Below are 24,150 nucleotides of genomic sequence, written 5' to 3'. Positions count from 1 at the left end.
TATTTATACAGCACTGACAATTTACGCAGCACTTTACATAGTGCACATTCACACATACAGGGCCAATTTAGACAGGAGTCAATTATTCTTCCACCATGTCTTTGGAGTGTGGGAGGAAACCGGAGTACCCGGAGGAGACCAACGCAAGCACAGGGGGAACATGCAAACCCCTTGCCGATAGTGACCTGACCGGTCCTGAGCTAACCACTACAACCTCTGTGCTTACTTCCTCAAACCCTACTGCAACATGTTTTTTGGAGTTCTCCTTTAACAACAAGCATACCTAATATGCAATATGCAGCACTTTGTACCTTGAATTACAGACAAAGTGCCCATGAGGATTAGTTTGCTCTCCTTCCCGAACAAGATCACTCTGTGGCTGGAGGAAATGTTCTTGAGAGTTTTCGGTCATGTGATGTTCAGCGGTTTGAGTGAAGGCGTGCTTCAATGACGCATCCTGTCTGGAGGAGTCTGACCTGCAGCTCTTACTTCTGCACATTGGGCCTCCTGTGTGCGGTTCCCATACAGCTGTATGATGGCTGTCATTTTTATTAGAGGGACCTGATGTTGAAGCTGTGGTTTTATGCTTTTTGGCTGTGTCAGGGAAGACTTGTTGCCTTGCTTTTTCCTAGATATTAACAATTTGATTATGTCATGTTAAAAAAAATGTTGAAACATTCAACACATACAGTGTACACGTGTATATGTATATACTGTATATATAAATGTACATATATATATATATATATAGTGCAATATAAATGGGTAAGCCGTATTAGTCCAGTAACATTTTTTGACATTATATATATATAGTGAGTGCTTAAGGAACAGTATCTCTTCAGGATTTGAGCTTTCTGCAGCTTTTGATCACACACCTTGTGTGCCTGGCTCTCTCAGCCTCTCCAAGCCTTCCAGCATCCCAGGCTGTTCCTCGTGTGCCTCCAGTGCGCACACACAACCACCTGGCTTCTGGACACAACCTTTCCCTCTTCCCAGCAGGAGCCCTCATGTGCCTGCAGACCACCCCACACCAACTCCTGCACCACTGACTTAATAGGGCTGTTATCAGCCACCTGGACAGTCTGGCCTGGCAATTGGCTGCACCTGGCCCCAGGACTGGAGATTTCATCCCGCCCAAGACTCTTCAAAAATGTCCAGAGACCCAGATCCCATTTATATTCCAGAAAACCTGGAAAGAAATGGAAACCCAGCTCCTTCCCTGTAATACTTTATATTTTCTGGACCCTCTTAGCCCCTCTGCCTGAGAGTCCTGGGTGCCAAACACTGCAACCACCATAGTGATACGGCACCGTCCTGTCACAATATATTTATATATTTAAAAAAATACAGTATATATGAACACTCAATTACTACTTTGTTAGATGCACCTGAGTGTTAAAGTCCAACTCTGGACTTTTTTAATGTCCCAGAGCAGTTTAAGAATAAAAGGGAGGTTAGAATGCAATATTCACCCTCTCTGGTGCTGTTTGCTTCACTACCTCTTCTTTGACACAAGATGTACTCTTCTTCCAGATTAAGTGACGCTGGGCATAAGACTGAGGAAATACTGTAAGTGCACAGTGTCATGGACCCACCCCCTAATAAGCATCTACTCAAGGTAATTATACTCAAAGTAATTATGCAAAGAGCGGAGCATACGTTGTCACGTCAGTGCCGCTCTCTGCATAACTGACAACCAAGGCGACCCTACACTTCATGTGACCATCCTAAAGAGCCAGGCTCTTAAAACTCAAAACACATAAAGCATGCAGACGTGGTCAGTTCACTTGTTGTTCAGTCAATAATTAGAATGATTGTTCCATATAGTGCCATATGTGGATTTCATGGTATCTTAGACTAAGTTGACCCATTTGGATATTCACACATCATAGTATTTGTAATTTACAAAGCACAAAAAGCATCCTGTGAACAGCATTTCTTTGGGTGTAAACATCTTGCTATAAGAGAAGTCAGAGGAGAATGATCGGACGTGTTCAAGCAGAGGGGAAACTCCCAGCAGCTCCAGTAACCTCTTTCTGGCACTGGTGTGCAGGGGAGCATATCTGAATGCAAACATGTCATCTAGGGTACAGCAACCAAAGACCAGGCAAGATTCCAATCCTGTACTCTAAAAAAGTGAGCACAGGATCACCAAAACATTGCTTTGAAAAATCTCATTTTCTGTTCAGACACACAGATGGATGGTTCATGCTTGTGGTGATTTAATGGTGTAGGAAATAATTTATTGGAACACATTACCCCTCAACGTCAAATGAGCATCTTTTTAAAGGCCACACCTAGTATTACTGACCATGTACTAGAATGGTGTACCTAATAAAGCGGGCACCATGCAAGCATGTGTATGGTCAGTATACATCTATATTAGGGATGCACCAAAATATTTCAGCCAAAAATGATACTTTGGGCAAAATGCCGGAAGTACCATAAAGGTCGAAAATGGCGCCGAAAAGTTAGTGCATCCTGACAGCTTCTCCCCCTGGACTCCAGTCTGTGTCTTCTCCGATGCCCGCTGCTCTCCCTCGTCTGTGTCGGCAGAGGCAGCGGGGATCCAAGGGAACAGAGAGGATTCAGCTGCCGGTGCCCAGCGAGAAGCATTCAGGAGGCCAAGCGGGTCTGTGCAGGGAGTAGACAGCTGTCAGCTGTCACATGAGGCCGAGCTCTCCTCCCGCACCGCCCCGTACGGCCTCCTGTGACAGGCAGAACAGTCAGGATGGAGAGCAGACAAAGTGTCCACAGTTATGAATGAACAGGAAGTAACTGATACTATCTCCACAGTTTATGAATGTACAGGAACACTCATTATAGAGGCTTCCTGTTCATTCATAACAGGGGCTGCAGAAAAAAAAGATTTAGGACTCTCTGTCCTCAATTTCTTTTTCTATTTTAAAAGGAAACTATTAAACCCTGGATATTTCCCTAGAGCCCCTAACAGTAAAGTAAAAACAAATGTATATAATAAAAATAATTTAAAAATAAAATAAAAAATAATGTAATTTTTTTTTAAAGGTTGGAAAGAAAAGTAATTTTCAGTTTCGGTCTGACAAAATGTTTATTTTTGGTTTCGGTCCGACAATATACAACATATATTAGACAATACTGTACAAAAGTTTTTATGGAGAGTTAGACATTAGTTCAATTACCACTCAAGGAAGGAGAATTAACAATCAATATGTTACATGTTAAGAAGCACTCAAAAGCACATTCTTTTTATATAACAGGAGTCATAAGAGCAGTAATCCATCAGAATTAATCTTTTAGTACTCTCTACAGCCAGTCTATGAGTAGCTATATGAGGAAAGCAAGCGAAGCAATCATATCAAGCACTACATGCAACAATCAGGCCATGTAGTGGGTGTTAAGCAGCGTTTGTGATCATTATCGAATAATGGGATTTTCATCTGCTGCAAATCCTCTTTGAGGCCAACAGCTGATCATTCTTATTTCCAGAGAAAAAATAAATGAAGCTCACTTTACACATCAGCTGCTGACACCTGTCACTGAACTAGAATGACAGCGGATGTGGTGTGTGTGACTGAAACATTGGGAGATGGATGTCCTACCACTGGTTGTTCTTAGTAAAGCTTTGGACTGATCATACAGATCAGAGAATGACAGGGGGTGAGAGATCTGAGTTTTTCGAACCGCTGCACCCTGTGTAGTCTTAGGAGTGGGAGTGCAAGACCTGGTTATGCTATCTGGCAAGAGGGTCCTAATAACCGTCTTTTGTGATCTCGTGCAAACCATCACTTACACCAGATTAGGGAGAAATGGAAGCATGAACATGCTTACAGGAGGGAAGATCAGAGGGATGACTTAATCAGTGTGCTTCTGCTCCTTCATTGCCTACTCACAGGCTAGGGGGCAAGTGCTGGACCTCTACACACACACAAACACAGGCTTTGATTCCTGCATACTGTTTCTCTCCGTTTCAATGCAAGCTGACCAGTCAGGTCTGTCTGCCTCCAAAATGTCCGATAGGTCTATTCACAAAAGGGTGAAGAGTTTGGAGAAGGCAGGAGAAGTGAACAATCTAGGACAAAATAGCTGATTTTGAAAAATTCTCCAATTCAGCTCACTTTCTAGTTCAGCTATGCTGTCCTAGATTGTTCACTTCTCCTGCCTTCTCCAAACTCTTCACCCTCTTGTGAATAGACCTGTGAGTGTTTATCTCAGCCATTGTTGGTTAAGGAAGGGGTGACTGCACAGAAACACACACACACAACACCTAGAGCAATGGTAGGCAACCTCTGCATTCCATCTGTTGTGGAAATACAAATCCCATGAGTCATTGCAAGGCTCTGACAGTCACAGGCATGATTCCTAGAGTCATGTTGATAGTTGCAGTTTCACCACAGTGGCAAAGTTGCCTATCCTTGCCCTAGAGGAAAGATGTACAAATCTGTATGGGTAATACAATAATGGGAAAAGAGGTGAGGGAAGCAAGTAAAAGAGAGGAGTTACATCAAAATGAATGTAAGCATTACAATTTGAACTCACAGTATGTGCACAGTAAAGATACCCTGAGGTTATGCTTTACTCAAATGCATGGTACAAATATTCTCATTCAATTACATACAGTAATATAATTTAAATGGAAGAATAGTAACAATGAACATGCCTACCTTTGGTACACGGTCCCTGTGTGCACTGCCTCCTTGGTATGTACTTCTAGCACAAGAAGTGTTACTCTGTAACTTCTTTGCAGGGTTGTTACTCTGCTCTAGTACTCTTCTACTGGAGCAACCTACATTGGGATCATTACTCTGTTGCTTTGAATGGCTGTTTAAAAATGGTAACCTGGACATTGCACTGGCTGTCTGCAGTTTACACATTTGAGTAGGACTCCTATCCCTAGTTCCTGCTGGCTCCTCAATGTCTGCAATATCCTGAAAGAAGGAAAAACATAAAAAGTATGCAGTGCCAATAGTAGGAAACATGGTGAGAAATCGACCCAGTGAAGATTTGCTATCTTATAGAGAACATCTAGAAATGTTAATGGCCTGGAATAACCCAGAGAAAAATACCTTTTAGTCTTGAATTCCTTCTTAGTAACAGTGCACTTCCTTGAACCCAATAGCTGTATATCAGCAAAGCTCTCTAGGTAGCCATACATGGCCTGAATTTCATTGGATTCCTGCTTGGCACCTGCTGTAGCTCAACTTACAATTGAAAAATTGAAGGAGTCGGGTGGCAATTGTTTGCATCCAATCGGATGCAGTCACTCTAGAGGGGAGATTCCCCCATCTATGCTCTTCAGCATGGATGGGAGAATCAACAAATCTAGAAATCAAAGATCCAATGCACTACTGTATTGCTAATTGTTTTCCTTGCTGGAGAGAAAGCTGTACCTGAGGATCTCCCTGATTCTTTTTTATTCATTCTGCGGGTCTATGCTTTCTGAACCTCTGCAGTTGTTTCTTCAATATTTCATCAGCAGATATCAGATAACACTTCATCAGGGATCAGATCTGAAAAGTCACCCAGCTTGAATATTCCCCCACCAGACATCATATGGCCATCTCCACAGAGAGACACGGTGCAGAACAAGGCATGGGAAGTCAGTAATGGGGAAAGGTCAGCTGAAGGGTGACCATGAGCAGTACTAGGGACTAGTCTTCTTGCCTCTTTTGGGCAAAGCTTCCACAGTCCACTTCCTTTTTACAGTAATAATTTAGATTAGTCACATTTCCAGTGCACTCTACAAAATGTCAAGACATAGATGACTGAAAGCAATAGACTCTGCAGTCTCAAATGACATAAAACACCCTGCAAAGCTCCTTGCAGCCAGAGATAAGAGGATAGGATCAGACAGATTACTCAGAGATTTTCTAACACGTTTGGAAGTAGTAAGAGATATCAATTGTTTTTAACTGAAACACCCAATTATCACCACCGGCAGCTCTAAATGTCACGATATTTGCCATATTAAGAGCCATATTGGGCATTAGACTGGAGCTGTTTATAGCCACCCTTAAGGTGCCCATACACCTTATGATTATCGCACGATTATTTTCGCACCATGATGGAACTGTGGTTGAATTTTTGTACTACTGCCCCATCATGCACAGACCATTGTGGGTTTCAATTAGCGTTCGTTAGCAATATCACCTGGCCGAATTTCATCGATTGCCAGAACGGATTTTTTTTCGTTTACGCATGAGCAGTGTTCTTGTTGCTACTTTTTTTCGTACGAAAACGCCACTTGCCCATCAAATTTCGTGCGAATCGATAAAAGTTTTCTAGCTTGCTGGAAAGACAAAAGTCGAACGGTTGTACAGTAATTGCAGTTGTGCACTTCCCATCAACTAGGCGATTATCGTACGAAAACGCTATCGCAGACGAGAATCATGCGATATTCGTAAGGTGTACAGGCACCTTTAGATGCTCACTTACCTCATTATTCTGCTGCTGTAGATATTCTAATTTGTGATAAATTTCTTTTGCTTTTTTCCAAAATTCATCATTAAAGTTCTTTGGTACATTCCAGGTAGAAGCCTGTTTTACATTTGGTGAATGTTCACTTACACTGAGAGACAACATTTCAGCTGTGTTGATAGAAAGAGGGAAATAGAATCAAACAAAGCAGCATATCATATTTCAAATATTTTATCGTTTTCATCGACACATTCTAAGACAATTACACCATATAACCAAACATTACAGTACCAATCGTACAATACATAACCTAACATTGCTCATTTTAATTTTACTGGGTTTTTGTTCTCACCCTAGTTGTTACTAAGTCTAACCTTCGCACCTCGACAATAGAAAGAATAACGATACCTTTCTAGTTGTTTAGCAAGAGGGATCTACCCTAAAGTGAATCCCCCATACTTTCCCCCTTTCAAGTATGGGGATTTGATCGCTGAGTGATCCCTATTATGCTTCTATTGATATGAAACTCTTTTATACAAAATATTGCATACCGCTGGTACCGTGACTCACATAACTTACTTACATACATAGAGAACGTGAGACCTAACACAAGAGAAAAAGAATAAAAAAATTAAAAAAAACAAGAAGAAAAGAGGAAGAAAGAAAAAGAAAGAGATGTAAAGGCCGTCAGGAAGGGAAGAGGGAGGGACAAACCCATAAAATATAATTAGGCGGGGGGACCCGTTTCCAAGTAATTAATTAGTTTCAGTGGGGCAGAGCTAGGGCCTACCCTCCTTATGTCACTCTCAAGTTGTTGTACCGCCTACATAAGCCATCCAAGGACCCCATGCTAACTCAAATTGCCCAGCCTTATCCAACAGAATACTCTCCAATTTTTCATGGATCATGATCCATGACAGCTTGGCCCTTACTTGCCATAATGACACTTTAGGTGCCCTCCAAGCTTTGACAATCGTGGTTTTAGCCGCCAAGAACATGAACATAATTAAGCGAGTTCTGTGTCTGGATACCCCTGGAAGCGTATCGTTAAGGAGAGCATAACTGGGATCTATAGGAACCCTCACGCCTGTGACCCGGAAGATTAAGTTGAACACCCCTGCCCATTATGCATGGATCCGAGGGCACGACCAACAAACATGGTACAGGTTCCTCCCAGTTCGCATCCCCGAAAGCACAGAGGGGATGCCCCTGGGTACATACGGGCTAATCTAGATGGCACCAGGTACCACCTGGAAAAAACTTTAAAGTAGGCTTCTAACAATGAAACGTTCAGCAGGCCCTGGGTTGTCACTCTTGAGCAACGCCTCCATACTTCCTCTGGCACCTCCCTATTCAAGTCCCTTTCCCATGCACACATATATGGCTGTTTAGGGGGGGGATTCTCAAAGCAGCATATTAAACATTTGTACCCAGGTTGGTATTATTTCTATAAACGACCCCCACAGTGCTGTTTTAATGGGGGTAAAAAGCCCAAGAAACTCACACCATGAATAATTTTGTAGAAAAAAAAAGGGGGCCAACCTCAGTCCACATCTAGAGTTCCAACACATGGGAGATTAGTCAGCCTGCCCCATTTTATTATTCAAGGTATGCGTTGCTTGGTATCTTCAACCCTTTGTTCCACCTCTATTGTTAGATTTGTCTAGGACATATTACATGATTTAAATGCCCATATGCTGCATATGTTTTCTCTTTGTCTTTCCAGATCAGGAATCCTTGGCCTTATGAAACTATAGCAGCAAAGTTTGTAGGATTGTTTTTTATTCACTCACCCTGTAATCACCACTAGTTTTATTAATTGATGAATACATTCATTTTAATTATCATTTGTATTATTATTCAATTGGTTCTTGATTAAATACTGTTAACTACGTCACTATAATTATATAATATAATATGGTTGGTAATGTAGCACCACATTTTACTTTTTAACTTGGTAAAACAGAAGTTGCATTCTACACCAGGGACCCATCTGTATTGTCATCTGCATCATTGGCTACACTGATGTCCCTAGACTCGAGCTGCCCACCAAGAAAGGACACCTTCAAAATGAAGTATGTTCAATTAATTCCTGAACCTGAATAAAGTAGAAAACTCCCTAAAGCCAGTCTGTCACATCCATTAAGAGCATGTAGCTTGCTACTGAAATGCCAATGGCAAAAGGTGCCTGAAAATACCTTATCAAATTCACTTTTGTACCCCCCAAAGAGAACATTGATCCGTGGTACACTGCCAATGTAGGCTCCAGCTTCTGCTCCAACTCGGAGCTTCCACCCACCACCAAACTATCCTCTATTCAACAGTCCAATGGACTTTTAAAGGGTAGTGTCAATACTTCCAGTGGTCTCTGGTAAGTGGGCCATAGCTCCACGGTGAAGCAAAAACTGAGGTCTACATGGACAAGGGACCCATGATCAAGGTGCTCCCCAGATATACTGCAAGCAACTTCAAAAATGTCAAGGGTACTTGCAGACACCTTTTAGAGCCATGTTGTGGGCTGTATACACATAATAGATATGACTCACTTTAAAGGTAATCTATTAGCACAATGGTTCATTTTTTTTACATTTGAGCCTCCTATCTGGGCTAAGGACTTCCGCCCGGGAGTAGTGCTGGCCCTTGTGCAACATCACATGCACTGGCAAACTAACGCTGCTTCTATGAGTTGGGTAATGTTGTCTTCGCTGCTGGAGGGAAACCTTGGCTGTAACAGTTAAAGTTTCTGTACACTCAATCAATAAAATCTCTTTACCATGTTAAAACAGAGCTCCAGGCAAATATTTTTTATTAAAATGTGTGATGTAACAAATAGATAACCCATAAGGTATATACTACCTCCAGGATCACTGTCCTTTCTTTAACATTTACAGCTATCCTACACTGTACAACATTTTTTATAAAAGGTTTACATAATACAAGGTGTTCAGTGAATGCACAAGGGTAAAGGGGGGCAACAGTACAGATTCTGTGTATGAAAGCCACAATTTTCATACACAGTCCTTAGTCCCCCCTCTACATCAGAGTTCTTCCTTACATTTTTCACCACAGTGTGGCTGTAGCAGAATGGCAGAGGGCGAAACTTCTGTCCTCCTCTGAATGTGGGAGGGTGTCCTAGACGCAGCCCGCCCTGGATCGGCATCATGCATTTCCATGGTGGTGGTGTCCGGCTCGCCATAGAAATGCATGACACGTCCAAAAATTTTAAGACACCCTGACAAAGCCAGAAGGCACCCTGGTTGAGAGAGGCTGTTTTACACAGCACGTTTTAATAAAAAAAAATTGCCTGGAGTTTTGCTGCAATGTAATTTGATTTTTTTTCAATCTGCAGCTTTCATTCAAAAAATTAGTTAATGATCCTGCCAAGGACGTCCTTATTCAGGCACTTCCTGTTATAGGGTGACAACGCTCTGTCCCTGAACAATAGAAATCACCAGCACTCCATCAATTAAATTAAAAAAAGTCAATTTATTTGGACTAAACGTCACACATATCGCATAATCCAACGTTTCGGGACCACGCAGGGTCCCTTCATCAGGGCAGAGATTTGTCACATCTTGAAACGTCCCGAAACGTTGGATTATGCGATATGTGTGATGTTTAGTCCAAATAAATTGACTTTTTTTGAATTTCATTTACGGAGTGCTGGTGATTTCTATTGTTCATTGACTGTTGTACACGGCGCCATCCGTGATTGTCACTGCAAGCACCACTATTTTCACTTGGACCGGAAGCGCTGTAAGGAGTGCTGGGGGACCTACTGTTTTCTGGAATTGTCCCTGTCACCTAATTCTGTACCGTTAGCCATAGGTATCCCACTGTACTCCTTACCGGTAAACCCCTTTATCAGATGGGTGCTGAAATGACAGCGAATAGCACCGCTCCATTTAGTCAAGAAACAAGATATCACCAGCACACCTGGATGTGTGCCCAAACAAACGTCCTTTACTGATGCATATTGTCACAAAGATGGTAATAAAGAAAAAAGCAAAATAAAAAATGATAAATAATGAAAGATTACAGTGATTACATTGTGTTTGAAAATTCCTGAAGAAAAGGGAGGGGTAATGTACCCCCTCCAATATTCCATCCATATCTATTTGTGTATATTAGTGTATATTAGTGTGAATGTGTGATGTCAAAAGAGGAGACACAAACCGCCTAAAGCGGAGTAGTACAAAGGCTATCAGAATCAAATCTACTTGAGCTCTTAGGCCACCATCGGTTCGCTCTATGCAGGGGGCTGATTGGAGGCGGCGACTTAGGTTGGGCGTCCCGTGTTGCTATAGCGACGGCGGGCCCCAGACACTAATGCGCAGGTGCAGGGATCCTGCGCATGCGTAATTGAGGTCCACACCGCGGACGGGCGTCCAAACACACTCAGGTGTGGATCGTCAAGTCTGCGGTGGGGGCTATATAGAAGGGAATGATCGGGGGGACAGGCATTGGAGGCGAGCCACAGGTGCGAGGAGTTGGGACTAGAGCAAGATACAAGCAGACGGATGCGATAACACAGGCTACACACTTGGATTTTCCTGACTTGAAAGCAACAGGTATGTGGATAACCTTTAGATAAAGGAGGGATAGATGACAGGGCAATGATGCCAGCAATGGAAAATTACCCATAGATATATAAAAAGGAACATAGTTGAGTCACATATGGGCAACACTCACTAGGAGGGGGGAGTTTTTTGTTTTTTTGTTGTTAATGAATTTTGGTTGGCCTTGTAAGGCATACACTATGTGTGCAGGGGGAGGGTAATAGAATTATGGGGATATGAACGATGGGCACTTTATTGGGGAGCAATTACTAGATATCTCTTTTCTCTCTTATATATATATATATAAAAAAGCTTGTTTCACAAAAAACCTAAGAATCAAACAAACATATCACTGCAAAGTGGGTATATGTCTTGCCCACTTAAGAGTAATTCCTACTTAACTCACCATTATGATTACTTTTGACATCACACATTCACACTAATATATAAATAGATATGGATAGAATATTGGAGGGGGTACATTACCCCTCCCTTTTTTTCAGGAATTTTCAAACACAATGTAATCACTGTAATCTTTCATTATTTATCATTTTTTATTTTGCTTTTTTCTTTATATATTTGTGGCACATACTCTTATGTTCACAAGGGTTGTTTACTACAATGACTTATGTCCGAACATTTTGACACAGGACCACCAAAACATAGCACTGGACTCACATAGGGTTAGATAACATGGAAGACACATGGTTGGACGGGAGAACATAAAAAGGTTATCTTGGATTAATTATCCACATAGTACTTACAAGTAGGGATACACATAAATACATATATGTGAATATAAACATACACGATAGGAGGTATGGTATCCTACAGAGAGATATAATAGCCCAACTAATTCCTCAGCACAGGTGGCTCTCCACAAACTGTTCGTTCCGCAAGCACCCTCTCTTGTGGCCCCAGGGCCCCCAAATTGACCCCTGGACGGAGTGGTGACGTCGGGATTCCGATCCCTGTCCACACTTGATCCGGGGAATCCTATTCGCATCCGGGAATTCCATTGGGTGGTAAGTGAGAGGTGTTTGGGTTATGGGGGTGATGTTGGTGATGGGTGTCCCTCTGTCCGGCGGAGCTGCCATGGGCACGGTTCTCTTCGGTGTTCAGACTTCAAAATGGATGTACATGTTGCGCTACCTAGATGAACTAATCTAAAACTTAAAATGTCCTATTAGACAGATCAATGCTCCCCTGAGGAAGCAATATGCGAAACGCGTAGGGACTGGATATATGGATTTCCCAAATGAATACGCATGAACAATAATGATTTGGAATTAGGATGCAACTGTTTTAATGTATTTGGAATGAGATTGAACTAAAATTCTACTTCATGAAATGTATACATGTGTTTTTTTATCATATGTAAAATAAATATAATTTTTTATATCAAACAAATCAGGTGTTGGTGTTATACCTCTCAAAAAAAAACATTTCTCTGTGTGTTGTTAGCCAGTGCATGTAGGCAGGAAGAGGTTAGCGCTTCTGCCTTGAAGCACTGGGGCACCCTGGTTCAAATCTCGGCCAGGAGTCTGCAAGGAGTCCCCCTGTGCTTGTGTGGGTTTCCTCCGGGTACTCCGATTTCCTCCCACACTCCAAAGCATTAGGTTTCCTCTGGGTATTCCGGTTTCCTCCCACACTCCAAAGACATGCTTGAAGGTAAAATTGGCTCCTGTCTAAATTGGCCTGTATGTATGCATATAATATAGGGACTTTAGATTGCAAGCTCCTTGAGGGTAGGGACTGATGTGAATGTACACTATGTAAAAGCACTGTGTAAATTGTTGGCACTATATAAATACCTGTAATAAATAAATAAATTCATTTAGGGGTTCCATTTTGACAGGTTCCCCAGAAATGGATTATTCCCTGCCAGAACAGATGAACTTACTGGTAATAACTAAAACCCAGATACATGCCTGGCATTACTCTGATCATAAGGCACAGAAATACAGAGGATGCATGTGAGAATTCACACTCTTTGTCAAGTGACTGTCTTACTAATGTGTCTGCAGTTCTGAAGGACGAATGTGGCGGCTTTGTGGATCTCGTCATCCTGTGACTCAGTCAGCACTTGAATCATGAGGGGAAGTCCGTTGCTTTTCAGCAGCTCGTATTGATTGGGCTCTGTTGAATGAGACGCTCATTAAAATCAGATCACATCAATTATTCTGTGCTTATGCTTGATCATTGCCCCCACTGCTGTGAAAGCGTCACAGTCCAAGGGCTAAGCGGCAGCCAATGTATTCATTAGGTGGCCCGGCACGCTGGTCAATAAAACAAGACAGCAGAGGGAAAGATAAAAACAAATCAAGCAATAGATATTTCACACTGAGTACCGCCAATACATTTTATAGCATAATTTGTTTGGGCAGCGCAATCTTTGCCAGCGGCCAGTGTGACATGAATCGGTAATAGCTGCGTGAGTTCTACTTGTTCTGCTATGAAAATTGTAAGCGCTTAGAATCGCACTTTATAGGAAATGCTATTACAATCACATCTGAACATTTTGCAACTGAAGGAAAGTTTAACTTTTGTTAAAATTCAGCAACGAGGTAAGCTCCCCCGGGGCCAAAAGCTCCGCCAGTCCCCTTGGATGCCCTTACCATTGCTAAAATGATTGCTTTGTTTTTTTCACTTACTTTTATTTTGAAAGTCTACAGGCTGGCCAAGTGACAGGGGGGCAGTCCCCAATGCTGAAAAAAAACATCATTGCGTCAGCATCATTACACTGTGAGCGCAGGGATCCGTTGAGTCAATGATGCCTTGCACCCACAGTATGTCCTCAGTCTTCTGGGCTGAATAACAATGGGCATTATTAAACCAGAATGACTGAGGACATCTAGTGGCGGAGTAATGGGATTACTGCGAAGGTGAGTATTGCAGCCAGAGCTGCATTCATATTTTGAAAACTGGCCCTTTTAAATGTATTAAAACTGAAATCCAGCCAAAACTTTTTTCTTTCAGGTTTTAGAAGGGAAAGGCACAGAACTGTTTTTTTTAAGTCCTGTCCCTGCTGCGGAGATTTCTCCTTAATTCCTGTAAGGACAGGAAGTGATGTTAAAATCCCAGGTAGAAATTCCTGTCTTCGACTTCCTGCCCCAGTGACAACAGTTGCCCTAATTTCTTGTTGCATTGTCAAAGTCTCTCAAAGAGGTACAGGAAGTGAGGTGAGATCTCCCTGGCGGGGACATAGACTGCAATAAAAACTTACCAAAGGTATTTACTTTTTCCAAATCGATTCAAAACAAAAACAAAAGAAAGTTTGGGTGGAGTTTGGCTTAAATGTTTATGTCGACATTAGATGTTTTGCAGTTTAGAGTTATTAACAACAGCTTTTGCATAATGAGAATTCTCATCCTGCTGCTTGAGTGATTATCTCATTGCTTTCCCTAGAGATCTGCACAGAGCTTGATGACTAGTTACTAACACCCCCTGCAAAAAGAGTTTATTTGGTGAGATATTTGAATGCATCTAGCCCAGGGGTAGACAACCTCAGCACTCCAGCTTCTGTGGGACTGTAAGTCCCATGAGGCATTGCAAGATTCCCACAGGCATGATTTGATTTGTAGTTCCACCACAGCTGGAGTGCTGAGGTTGCCTGCCACTGGCCTGATCAACTGGTTATAGTGAAGGTGAACCGTCCCATTTAGCAGTCAGTTCTAAAAATTGTTCGTAAGATCCACCTCAATATTTCTGGAACAGAAGCAAATAAGAACCCGTAGTACCGTTTGCAATGTATAGAGGTCACCTGCAGGGACTGCTTTCCTCTAAACAAAACTGGTTCCACTTTAAGGAGAACAAGTCATGGCTGGGTTTATTAAAGCAGAACTCTGGGCCATCCCCCCCCCCCCTCCCCTCCCCCATTGCAAGGGTTAAGTGCTCATTTTGCACAGGGAGCTAAAAAAAATATATACTCACACAAAACATGATCCGGGTTGGCTTCTACACCGCTCCCTCCAGCCTCGTTCCCCCTCCGCTCCAGCAGTCTAAGGTCCATTGAGTCATCATGTTCTATACACAGTGGATACAACGTGAGGACACTGAGAGACATACCATCACTGTAGCAGAGGGGGGACAGACTGCGGGGAGCAGTATAGGAGTCAGCCCAGATCACAATTCGGGTGGGTATAACTTTTATTTTTTAGCTCTCTAGACATAACAAGCACTTAAAGGAGAACTATGAGGTGAGTGATTTTCACTCAACCTCATAGTTCGAGCCGACGTGTGACAATGAAACTGTCACACGCCGGCTCAATAGATCGGGAAGTGAGCCAACGCATACTGTCGCTAGCTCACTTTCTGATCATCTCCCTGCAGAGAGCCGTGACTGTCAGTCACCGCAGGGATTCCCCCCCTCCCTGCTCCGATCCTCCAGCGCTGACTGGAGGAACGGACGGGGAGGGGGCGGGCACAACTGGATCTGCCTCTAGATAGGGATCACAGCTGGGTGGATCTCGGCAGCATTGTCGGGATCCGTCCCGGCTGCGGCGCTCTCAGTATATAGCGAGCTGTAGCTTGCTATATAGTGAGCTTTGGGTCATGGGAGGACGTTACTATATGTCCTCCCGTGATCCTTAAGAGAACTATGGGATAAAAAGGTTACCCTATGGTTCTCTTTTAACCCTTGCAGTATGGGAGTAGTCCCACTGCAAGGGTTAAAGTTTGATTTGCCGGAGCTCTGCTTAAAATATTCTGCACACGTAAAGTTAAATAATCTGAAAAGATTTGTATTTAGCGTTTTACCTTATTTTGTCTGAGAATGACTTGGCGCTATGAGTTACAACAGAGAGGCCCCCTGAAGTCTGACATTTACTGCCCTGAACTCATGCTGATACCACACGCTGCCTGCCAGCTCCTACATAGACATTACAGTATCAAACAAAGAGCCCTGTAGTTGTTTATATTCTAAGGGCCCTTTTATGTGATACATCATTTCAGTGTAAGGTCAGGCAGTTAGCAGTGTAAGAAAAGATAATTGCGCTTTCTAGCCACCAGCATTTTAGTTAGAAGTTATACTTTTCTCAAATTCAGCTGCCTGCAGCCATATCGCTTGTGTTCTAAATCTTCCCAATCCTGCACCCCATCCCCAACATACGTGCAGCCCAGATTTATTTCACTTCAATGAGAAAGCCTGTGAAAAGGCAGACAGGCTTTCTGCTATTATTGGACTTAAGGCCATGCAGGCACCACGGGACAAGAGGCTGCAGTCCCAAATAAGATGATTGCTAACCCTGCCTGTAGTAGACTGTACATAGCGTGTACCCAGCGAATACTACTGTTGCCCTGTTTCCTAGACCGCATTCAAAAATCTCAGACAGGACTTGTTTTTTGCCTCTAGTGGCTTTCCTTTAAAGCAGGACTCCGGGCAAAACTTTTCTTAATTACCCCCGCACTGCAACGGTTAACAGCTTGTTTTTGTCTAGTTGCTAAAATCAAAAAGTTATACTTACCCAATTCTTGGAGCCAGCTTGTTCTTAGACCAGTCCATGGAGACTCTCTCCCCCTCCGCTGCAGCAGTCTAAGGAGTCATCACATTGTATAGGACTTAAGGACGCAGTGGCACATACCATAGCTGGGAGACAGGCTGCAAGGAGCAACATGTCCCTTGGCGTGCTCACGTCTTATATACAGGGGGGAATTTATCAAAACTGGAGCAGACAAAATGTGGAACAGCTGTGCATGGCAACCAATCAGCTTCTCTTTTTCATGTTCAAACCTTAACTGAACAAACTAAAGAAAGAAGCTGATTGGTTGCCATGAACAGCTGCTCCACATTTTGTCTGCTCCAATTTTTATAAATTCCCTCCTGTGTATAGGATGTGCTGACTCACAGGACCTTAGACCACTGCAGCAGAGGGGCAGAGAGGCTCCAGGGAAAGGTCTAAGAGCAAGCCGACTCTGAGGTTCGGGTCAGTATAACTTTCTTTATTTTACTACCTAGACAAAAATGAGCATGTAACCCTTGCAGTGCGGGGGTAGTCCCACTACAAGGGTTAAGAACAGTTTTGTCCAGAGTTCTGCTTTAAAGCCCAACCCACTACTCCAATCCCCCCCCCTCCCCACTAGAGAACCTTCCAGGTGTCTTTAGTTTGGTTGCAATGTCACAGGTTCTCTTCGTGTGGTGGTGGGCGGATCTTGGAAGCTGAAAGGCACACTCAGGTATGGCAATCTCCTTAGCATCCATGATAGGGGACGGGCCCTTGATGCCTTGGGCTCACAGGAAGTGCATTGAATGACGCTGAGCATTATTCAACCCAAAAGAGTGCCAGGGCTTGCATGAGTGTGCAGAAGACAGCGCCGCGCCAGACAGGAGGTGAGTATTGCAGCAAAAGCGCTTTTCTGTTTATACTGTTTCTGGGGACTGACATTTTTATCTTTCTGTCTGAGCTGCACTTAGGATTTAAGTCCTGAACGGTAACATAAAATGTCCTTGTACTTACCACAGTTCTCAGTGCAGTGGCCTAAAGTAAGCACAATGCTGAACCTGTCTTCAGGAGCCAGCCTTCTGTTGGACAGCAGGGTGATCAGACTCGATACGATGCTGTACTTTGACAAATGATGGACGGCTCTGGCTACAGAAACAAGTGTCAGTTTTATTGCCAGCAAAAAATATCATGCTTAATAAACTGAATAAATTCATTTAAAATGAGCTTGTTTCGCAATAAATCGTTCTCACCCCAAGTAATCCAGCTGATTAAAAAAATAGATGGCCATTTACTGTCACATAGCAGAACTCTGATGCACCTATTATCTGGCTGGAGGTAAGCAGACAACCAAAATGCAGAGGAAATTATGTATTTGAGTAAAGCTGGCCCTATACCTTCAGATTTTTTTAAATTCAACCCCCACGGGCTTATAAAGAGAAATCCCTCTAATTGTTATTTACACTATGGTTACCAGATTTTTAAAATGAAATCCAGGACACCCTAGTTATCAAGTCCACTTTTAACAACATCCACAAAGCCACACCAAACCCACAAAATCCCCAAAAATGAATATGGCTGTGCAGTGCGTAGAAAAGCCAGGTCAAGAGACAAACGCTGCGCATGAGAGACTGGCTCCATATCGTAGGGGTGGTGCCTGCGATTATGACTGGTGCCACCCACCACCCAGCAGTGCAAGATAGCAAGGAACCCAGGGGCATTGCAAGGATTGAGAAAGACTTGGGTAACTCTTGGGCACTACGAGGAGAACAATGATGTGATGCACGTCTGCGAATGGTGGGTGTGGCCAATTGTGCTAACAGTGGGAGGGGCTTTAAGGGGTATGGTTAAATAAAATCTGAGCCTATTCTGCTCTGGGAGTGTTGGGGTCAGGAGAGCATATCGCACAGTATGCAGGGGTCAGGAGTAAGTAACACACAGTGTGCAGAGGTTAAAAGAGTAAGTTAAGGCACAGAGTGCCTTAACTTACTCTTTAATACAACCTTTAATACAGGGACTCTCCCTGGGGATGGGTGGCAACCATAACTTAGAGGCACACTAGATGTTTGGCAGATCAAAAAGTATTTTTCTGCACTTGTACTAGTTGTATGTATTGTAGAGGCTGAATTTTTTGTTTTGTTTTGCCTTGACATAAGGGGGGTGCGGCCCGCACAGAGCGACACCAAAATGTGACTGACAGTCATTTTGGTGTCACCCCCTCAGAAAAGTTGGGCACTCGGTCATGAACAGAGAACCCGACAGTTGCACAAGAGAGGAAGGGACCCAGCGGCATACCTTATCCCGCCGGATGAACGTCCCATCCTCTCTTTGCCGCGTTGTCAATCACCAAGATGGTCACCAGCAGTTAAGTGCATGTAATGTCATTACATGTGTGCATGATGATGTCACAAGCGTGTGTAATGACGTCCCAATCGGGTGACACCAGGCAGCCGCACCTCGTGACACCAGTGCCCGTGACGCCTCTGATATACACTTTAATAGGGTTGACTTTTTAAGCAGATTGAGTGCTATAATGAGTGTGGCGGTCTTAAAAATAAATGAAATCCAGAATATCTTCTTTTTCAAAGGAATTGAAGAGACACAAAGATACCAAAATTCAAAAACTGGAGCACAGGCACAAACATTTCCAGAGCAGTTGCCCCTTTGATTCTATCGTATGAAAGATGAAACCAAACTTGTGACTTTTCTGCAGATTTCAGTTATTTGGTTAATATATACTGATTACTTACGGTTTTCTGTGATACAAGCATCCAAAGTCTTTGATACTACAACAGCTAAATTGCAGCCCAACCTTTCTGTCTGCACACCATTCACCAACTGCAGGAGAACATTGGCCAATGTATCCAGGCCACCGAGAGAAACAAAGTAATCCTGGGAAAAACCTAGAGAAACAGAAATCCTGCTGAACAAAGGCAGTGTGACACATAAGAGTCCACTGTTTTTCTCCTATTTATATGTGTTGGGGCATAAAGCTGTAAGCAATCATTGTTTTCAACATCTTCAGACAACAGACATACCATGAACAGTCTTTGTAGTTCTACCTGCTGCTGTATTTTTGGCATTCTTATCTTCTCACTTGCCTTGAATCTGACCTTACAAAATTTCATGCCACAGGTTCCATGGTCCCAGCACTGTCCTCAGTCCAAGCACCTCCAATAACATTGGGGGGGGGGGGTAATTAAAAATCAAATGGGTTTTTGTCTTGTGAGCTACATGTCCCACCTATCTACATGGTAGCCAAAGGTATCCCCTGCACGCCTTACAGCAATCAAGACCTAGTGTGCTTAAAATAGCAGTGGGGCTCGTGTAGTGATGTCCATGGATGGTGCCGTGCGTATCCAAGGTTAACAGCAATGAGGATCACCAACATTCACAGTACATTGCATAGCTATGTATGAAACATGACCCTTCAATAAAAAAAACACAAGAATTTAAGCTCATCCTGTGAGTGCTGGTGATCCTCATTGCTGTCCACCTATCAACATCTCTCCTGACTCCATAAATCATGACACCCCTTTTTCATCTTGCAATTCCTTGAATGTCTCCCATACTGGTGTACATTCATGTACAGTATGAGCTTTTCTTTTTATCTATGTTTATTATTGTAAATCATAATGCACAAATATCATATATGCAAACTACCATAATTCTTTTCACATGAGATACTTATTTAAAAGACGACTTCACTTTTAACAAATTTGTCCTTCGTGTAAAACCCGAGCCTCCTGAGTGAAGCTCACATGGTGAAATACTTGCCTGCATCCCAGCTCCTGAGATCTTTAATTTGCCTTTGTCCCATTTATTCCAAAGGATGGTCTGTACTCTACTTGATGTTTGGAAGTGTGGATTCCCCCCTAAGAATGAATGGGGCCAAAAGCTGTGCAGCACTAGGCAGGACCACACAGTAAAGATCTCAGGAGCAGAAAAAAAAATTCACTATGGAGGGTGGAGGTTTACTTTAAGTTGTAATTAGGAGGCTCAACAGTTTTGCTATTACAAACAGCAAACATTCTTCTTTTTATGATATACAATAATAATAATAATTTTTAAAAAGTGAACGACTTTTGCGCCCCCCTAACAGACATGTGACGTCATGCGCCCCGCCTCCAGGATGGCGGTGCGCATGCGCAGAACACACCGGTGCTGAATCCGAAATAGCATAAAAATTTGTTTCATTTGATGAAACTAATTAAAACATTTTTAGTTTCTGTTCATTTTGTCCAAAACACATTTTTAGTCTTTGCACATGTCTAATAAGATGTGTGTGTGTTTATAATTTTTTTTTTTTCAATGAGACATTTTTTGTTGAAATGATATGCATGTTGCCTGGGATTTGAGGTTTTTCTTTTTAATACTGAATACCATAACCTCTCATGTTTGGTCCTTTGCACCTGCACATGGCTTCACAGGCTTAAAAACGTCACACTGACCTGTTTTGTTTGTGTCTCAGGTTATATGTGTAGCGTTCTTACAGCTTCCTGGAATATAAATTGAAGGTTTTGGTAATATTGTATTCGTAAGAAAATGTTGCATTTTTTTCTGGCTCACATTTCAAGTCTGTTGACTCAGAATGTGGACTTCATTGTATAGAGAGTTATGTTGAGTAATAGGTCTGTGTTTAAAAGAAAGCGAACACATCCTATACCCTGGAAACGACAAAAAAAACATCACAATAAATACAGGGAAAGTTCACACTGTTTAGTTTTTTTTAGACAACTTTGGAAACTCCTTCTACAGCTTTTTCTCAGTTTGTTTTAGCTGCTTCTTTTCCTTAATTATCTGGTGCTAAACTAAACTAAACTGGAGCAAAGATATCCAGAATACCTTTCTGTAATTGCATTTTTCATGCTGTGTGAATGTGCACTTTGGTACAGGCTCTGCCCCTTGTTTCAGGTGTTTTAGTAAAAACTACTGTCATAAAAGATAAAAACTGTATTGAGTTAATAAATAACAAAAAGTTGTAAATTTTAAATTTAGCTTTTTTGCGAAACGGTAAAAAAAAAAAAAGTAACACAAAACTGTAAATAAGCAACCTATGTTAAAAATCGTTTGTGCGCTGTGTTGGCGCGTGTGTTGTGAAAAAATGATCCAGGTGTACATTTACAATGCATCACAATGCTTTGCCATGCACTGCCACAGTTAAATTGTTATTAAAATAAAATCAAGCACTGCGATACGTTCTAACAACGCACTGCAGCACATGTGCATTGCATACACCACAATATAGTGCACACTGTTGCACGTATATGTTATCTGTGTGTGCGTGGGGTTGCATTTTATTTTTTATTAATGTAATTTTGTTATTTCTGGGGGGGGGGCTTTAGGGAAATATCAGGTCTAAACAGACCCCTGACATCTCCCTTTTGAAATAGAAAAAGAAATTGAGAACACAGGGTCTTAATCCCTTTTTCTGCAGTCTCTGTTCTAAATGAATGGAGAGCACTCAGTACAGAGGCTTCCCATTCATTCAGAAACTGGTGATAGTAAAACATTTACTATCATCCAGTTATGAATGGGTAGAAGTCTCCATAGTGAGTTCTTCCACCCATTGAGAAACTCATGAATTAACAGGAAGTGATGTAAAGCACTTCCTGTTCATTCATAACTGGGGACACATAGTACTTTTCTCTCCACAGTCTGCTGCTTTTCTCTCCACAGTCTGAGCTCTGTTTTACAGGGACTGCGAGAGGCTGATGTCAAGTCAAATTCAAGTACTTACACTGCTTGCATTGAATGTATTAAAGAATATAGAGCTGCATTTATTTGTGTATTTTATATCTGCCTGGAGTTTAGCTTTAAATGTTTCCTTTGGTAACAGAAACATAAATAAATGAGTAAAAATAACCATAAGTCCTAGTGAACGTGCGGTCAGGAAAAATAGTGCACGCAGCATTTTTTCTGACCGCACCGGACCGAAACGCAGGCATTCATGTGCCACGCGTTCAGGTGTGGCGATGGCACTGCGGCCATGGCGCAGTGCCATTGACTTCAACGCCGCGCTCCCTCCCGCCCCTGAACGCAGGGAGCCGGCCGGGATACGATCCAATGCGTCCTGGTACCAAATCAGGCCTGGAACGCACTGTTTGTGGTGTGAACTAGCCTTTACTGTACACAGAAGACCCCAATGCTAACTGGGACAGCAGGCGGCAGGGACTGACATGAATGGTTCTATAAACTCTGTAAAGGACTGCGAAATATGTTTATATAATAAAAATCTGGAAAATAAATATATTTAAAGGCGTTCTTAAGTCCCAGCATAAACTATCCTGTTATAAGAATAGCATTGTAATAAGAATACAAAGACAGGTGTTTTTCTTTTATAATGCAATCAAAGCTTTCTTGAAAAAATGCCTTTTATGTAGTGAGTGCTGCCTTCTGTCTTCCCATCACTTATCACCAACTTCCTGGATTCCCAGTGTGCTTTACATCTCTTTCCCTGCTGCTAGATGGGATACAATCTCCATTTCTCAACACTGCATATCCTATTATGCATTGCTTTCAGCAAGCAATGATAATGTTACATTGTTCGGATGTTATGTTGTAGTTCAGGCGGCAGGCCTAATTAGAGTTGTGCCAAAGGAAGTGCATTGTGTCAGTGTATTGAGGAAGTACATCCTATGGGCATGTTCAATAAGTATGTTTACAAACTTCTAGGAGTGGGATAGAACTTATGGAAATACAGATTTATTTTTAGTTTCTGACCGCAGATGCCCTTTAATTCAAGGACTGGGTCAGGTATAAAGGCTACAATGGGTGCACTGACTTATAAATTCGCACTCGCAGTGAGCAGAGGCTTCCGTCTACTTACGATTATTGGCAACAGAGAGACCAATCAGAGAGCAGACCGGTCTGACTATCTCAGGTTGGATAGAATACCGCAGCCATTTGTCTGACTGGGGAAACGCTGACGTGCACAGTTTCTGGTTCTCCTCTGAAAGAGAAACGCAAAATTAATCAAAGTTTACATGTGCAAAAATGGAATAGCGAGCTGCGCTGTCATCGCCCTTTACGGGTGAATAATTCTGTTCATTAACCTGTCAGGAGCGGGGGAAAAAAGGACTGGGCAGGGGGAAGGATTACCATTCTGAGGGTTATTAACAGTGGCACACAGGGCGCTGCACACAGACAGCCACAGCTGGTACTGCGGATCAACGCTGTCCACGGACGGCAACATCTTCTCTGCTAAGACCGTGCTACTGCTGCAAATAAAAAAAATCTGCATTATTTCTAAGAAAACACTGGGCAGCATCAGCATTGAATTTAAAGTGAACCTGACTAGAGTAGGAAGGGAACTGAACTCGCATACACTATATGGGTAAAAGGTTGTGGACACTTGACAATCACTCCTACCATTATGGGCAAAAGTATGTGGACAGCCCTTTAAATTACAGTAAACTCTGCATTATGCGGTATTCAACCAACCGGCAGTCTAAAGCAACTGGCCAAAATGCGGGCCCCCATGTGGGGTGGTTGTTTGACAGTTACTATTAAAGTGACATTAAACCCTCAGATTTTTTAACATAAACCAATACTGTAATGTGTGCCTTACTGTAATCCATGGTAGTTTCCCTTCTCTTTGCTGCTCTTCCTTTTAAATCCTCATGTCTTCTCATGCTTGGGGAGAACTTCCTATACAAACCTATACACAGACACCATGTATCCATTTCAGAGACAAGGCAGTCTGCTGCAAAACAGAAGTTTTGCCCAGCATGAGAACAGATACAGATTTAAAAGGA

The 24,150-nt window shown here is 42.5% G+C and overlaps 1 protein-coding gene across 1 annotated transcript in view; it reads right to left on the bottom strand.

Annotated features, from left to right (window-relative positions):
* Positions 1–24,150, bottom strand: part of TERB1 (telomere repeat binding bouquet formation protein 1) — a 50,248-nt gene that overhangs the window by 19,161 nt on the left and 6,937 nt on the right. Inside the window, exons 5-11 of the mRNA XM_018566445.1 lie at positions 23,495–23,613; positions 23,223–23,345; positions 19,144–19,296; positions 17,411–17,542; positions 12,969–13,094; positions 6,415–6,566; positions 4,784–4,907 (exon numbers count right to left, since the gene is read on the bottom strand). Of these exons, the coding sequence (XP_018421947.1) occupies positions 4,784–4,907; positions 6,415–6,566; positions 12,969–13,094; positions 17,411–17,542; positions 19,144–19,296; positions 23,223–23,345; positions 23,495–23,613 (929 nt within the window). The remainder of the gene's footprint in view (positions 1–4,783; positions 4,908–6,414; positions 6,567–12,968; positions 13,095–17,410; positions 17,543–19,143; positions 19,297–23,222; positions 23,346–23,494; positions 23,614–24,150) is intronic.

This window comes from Nanorana parkeri, unplaced genomic scaffold, assembly GCF_000935625.1.
Source record: "Nanorana parkeri isolate BGI_ZX_2015 unplaced genomic scaffold, ASM93562v1 scaffold950, whole genome shotgun sequence".
Classification (NCBI taxonomy): Eukaryota; Metazoa; Chordata; class Amphibia; order Anura; family Dicroglossidae; genus Nanorana; species Nanorana parkeri.
This window is presented reverse-complemented; position numbering and strand designations above follow the sequence as displayed.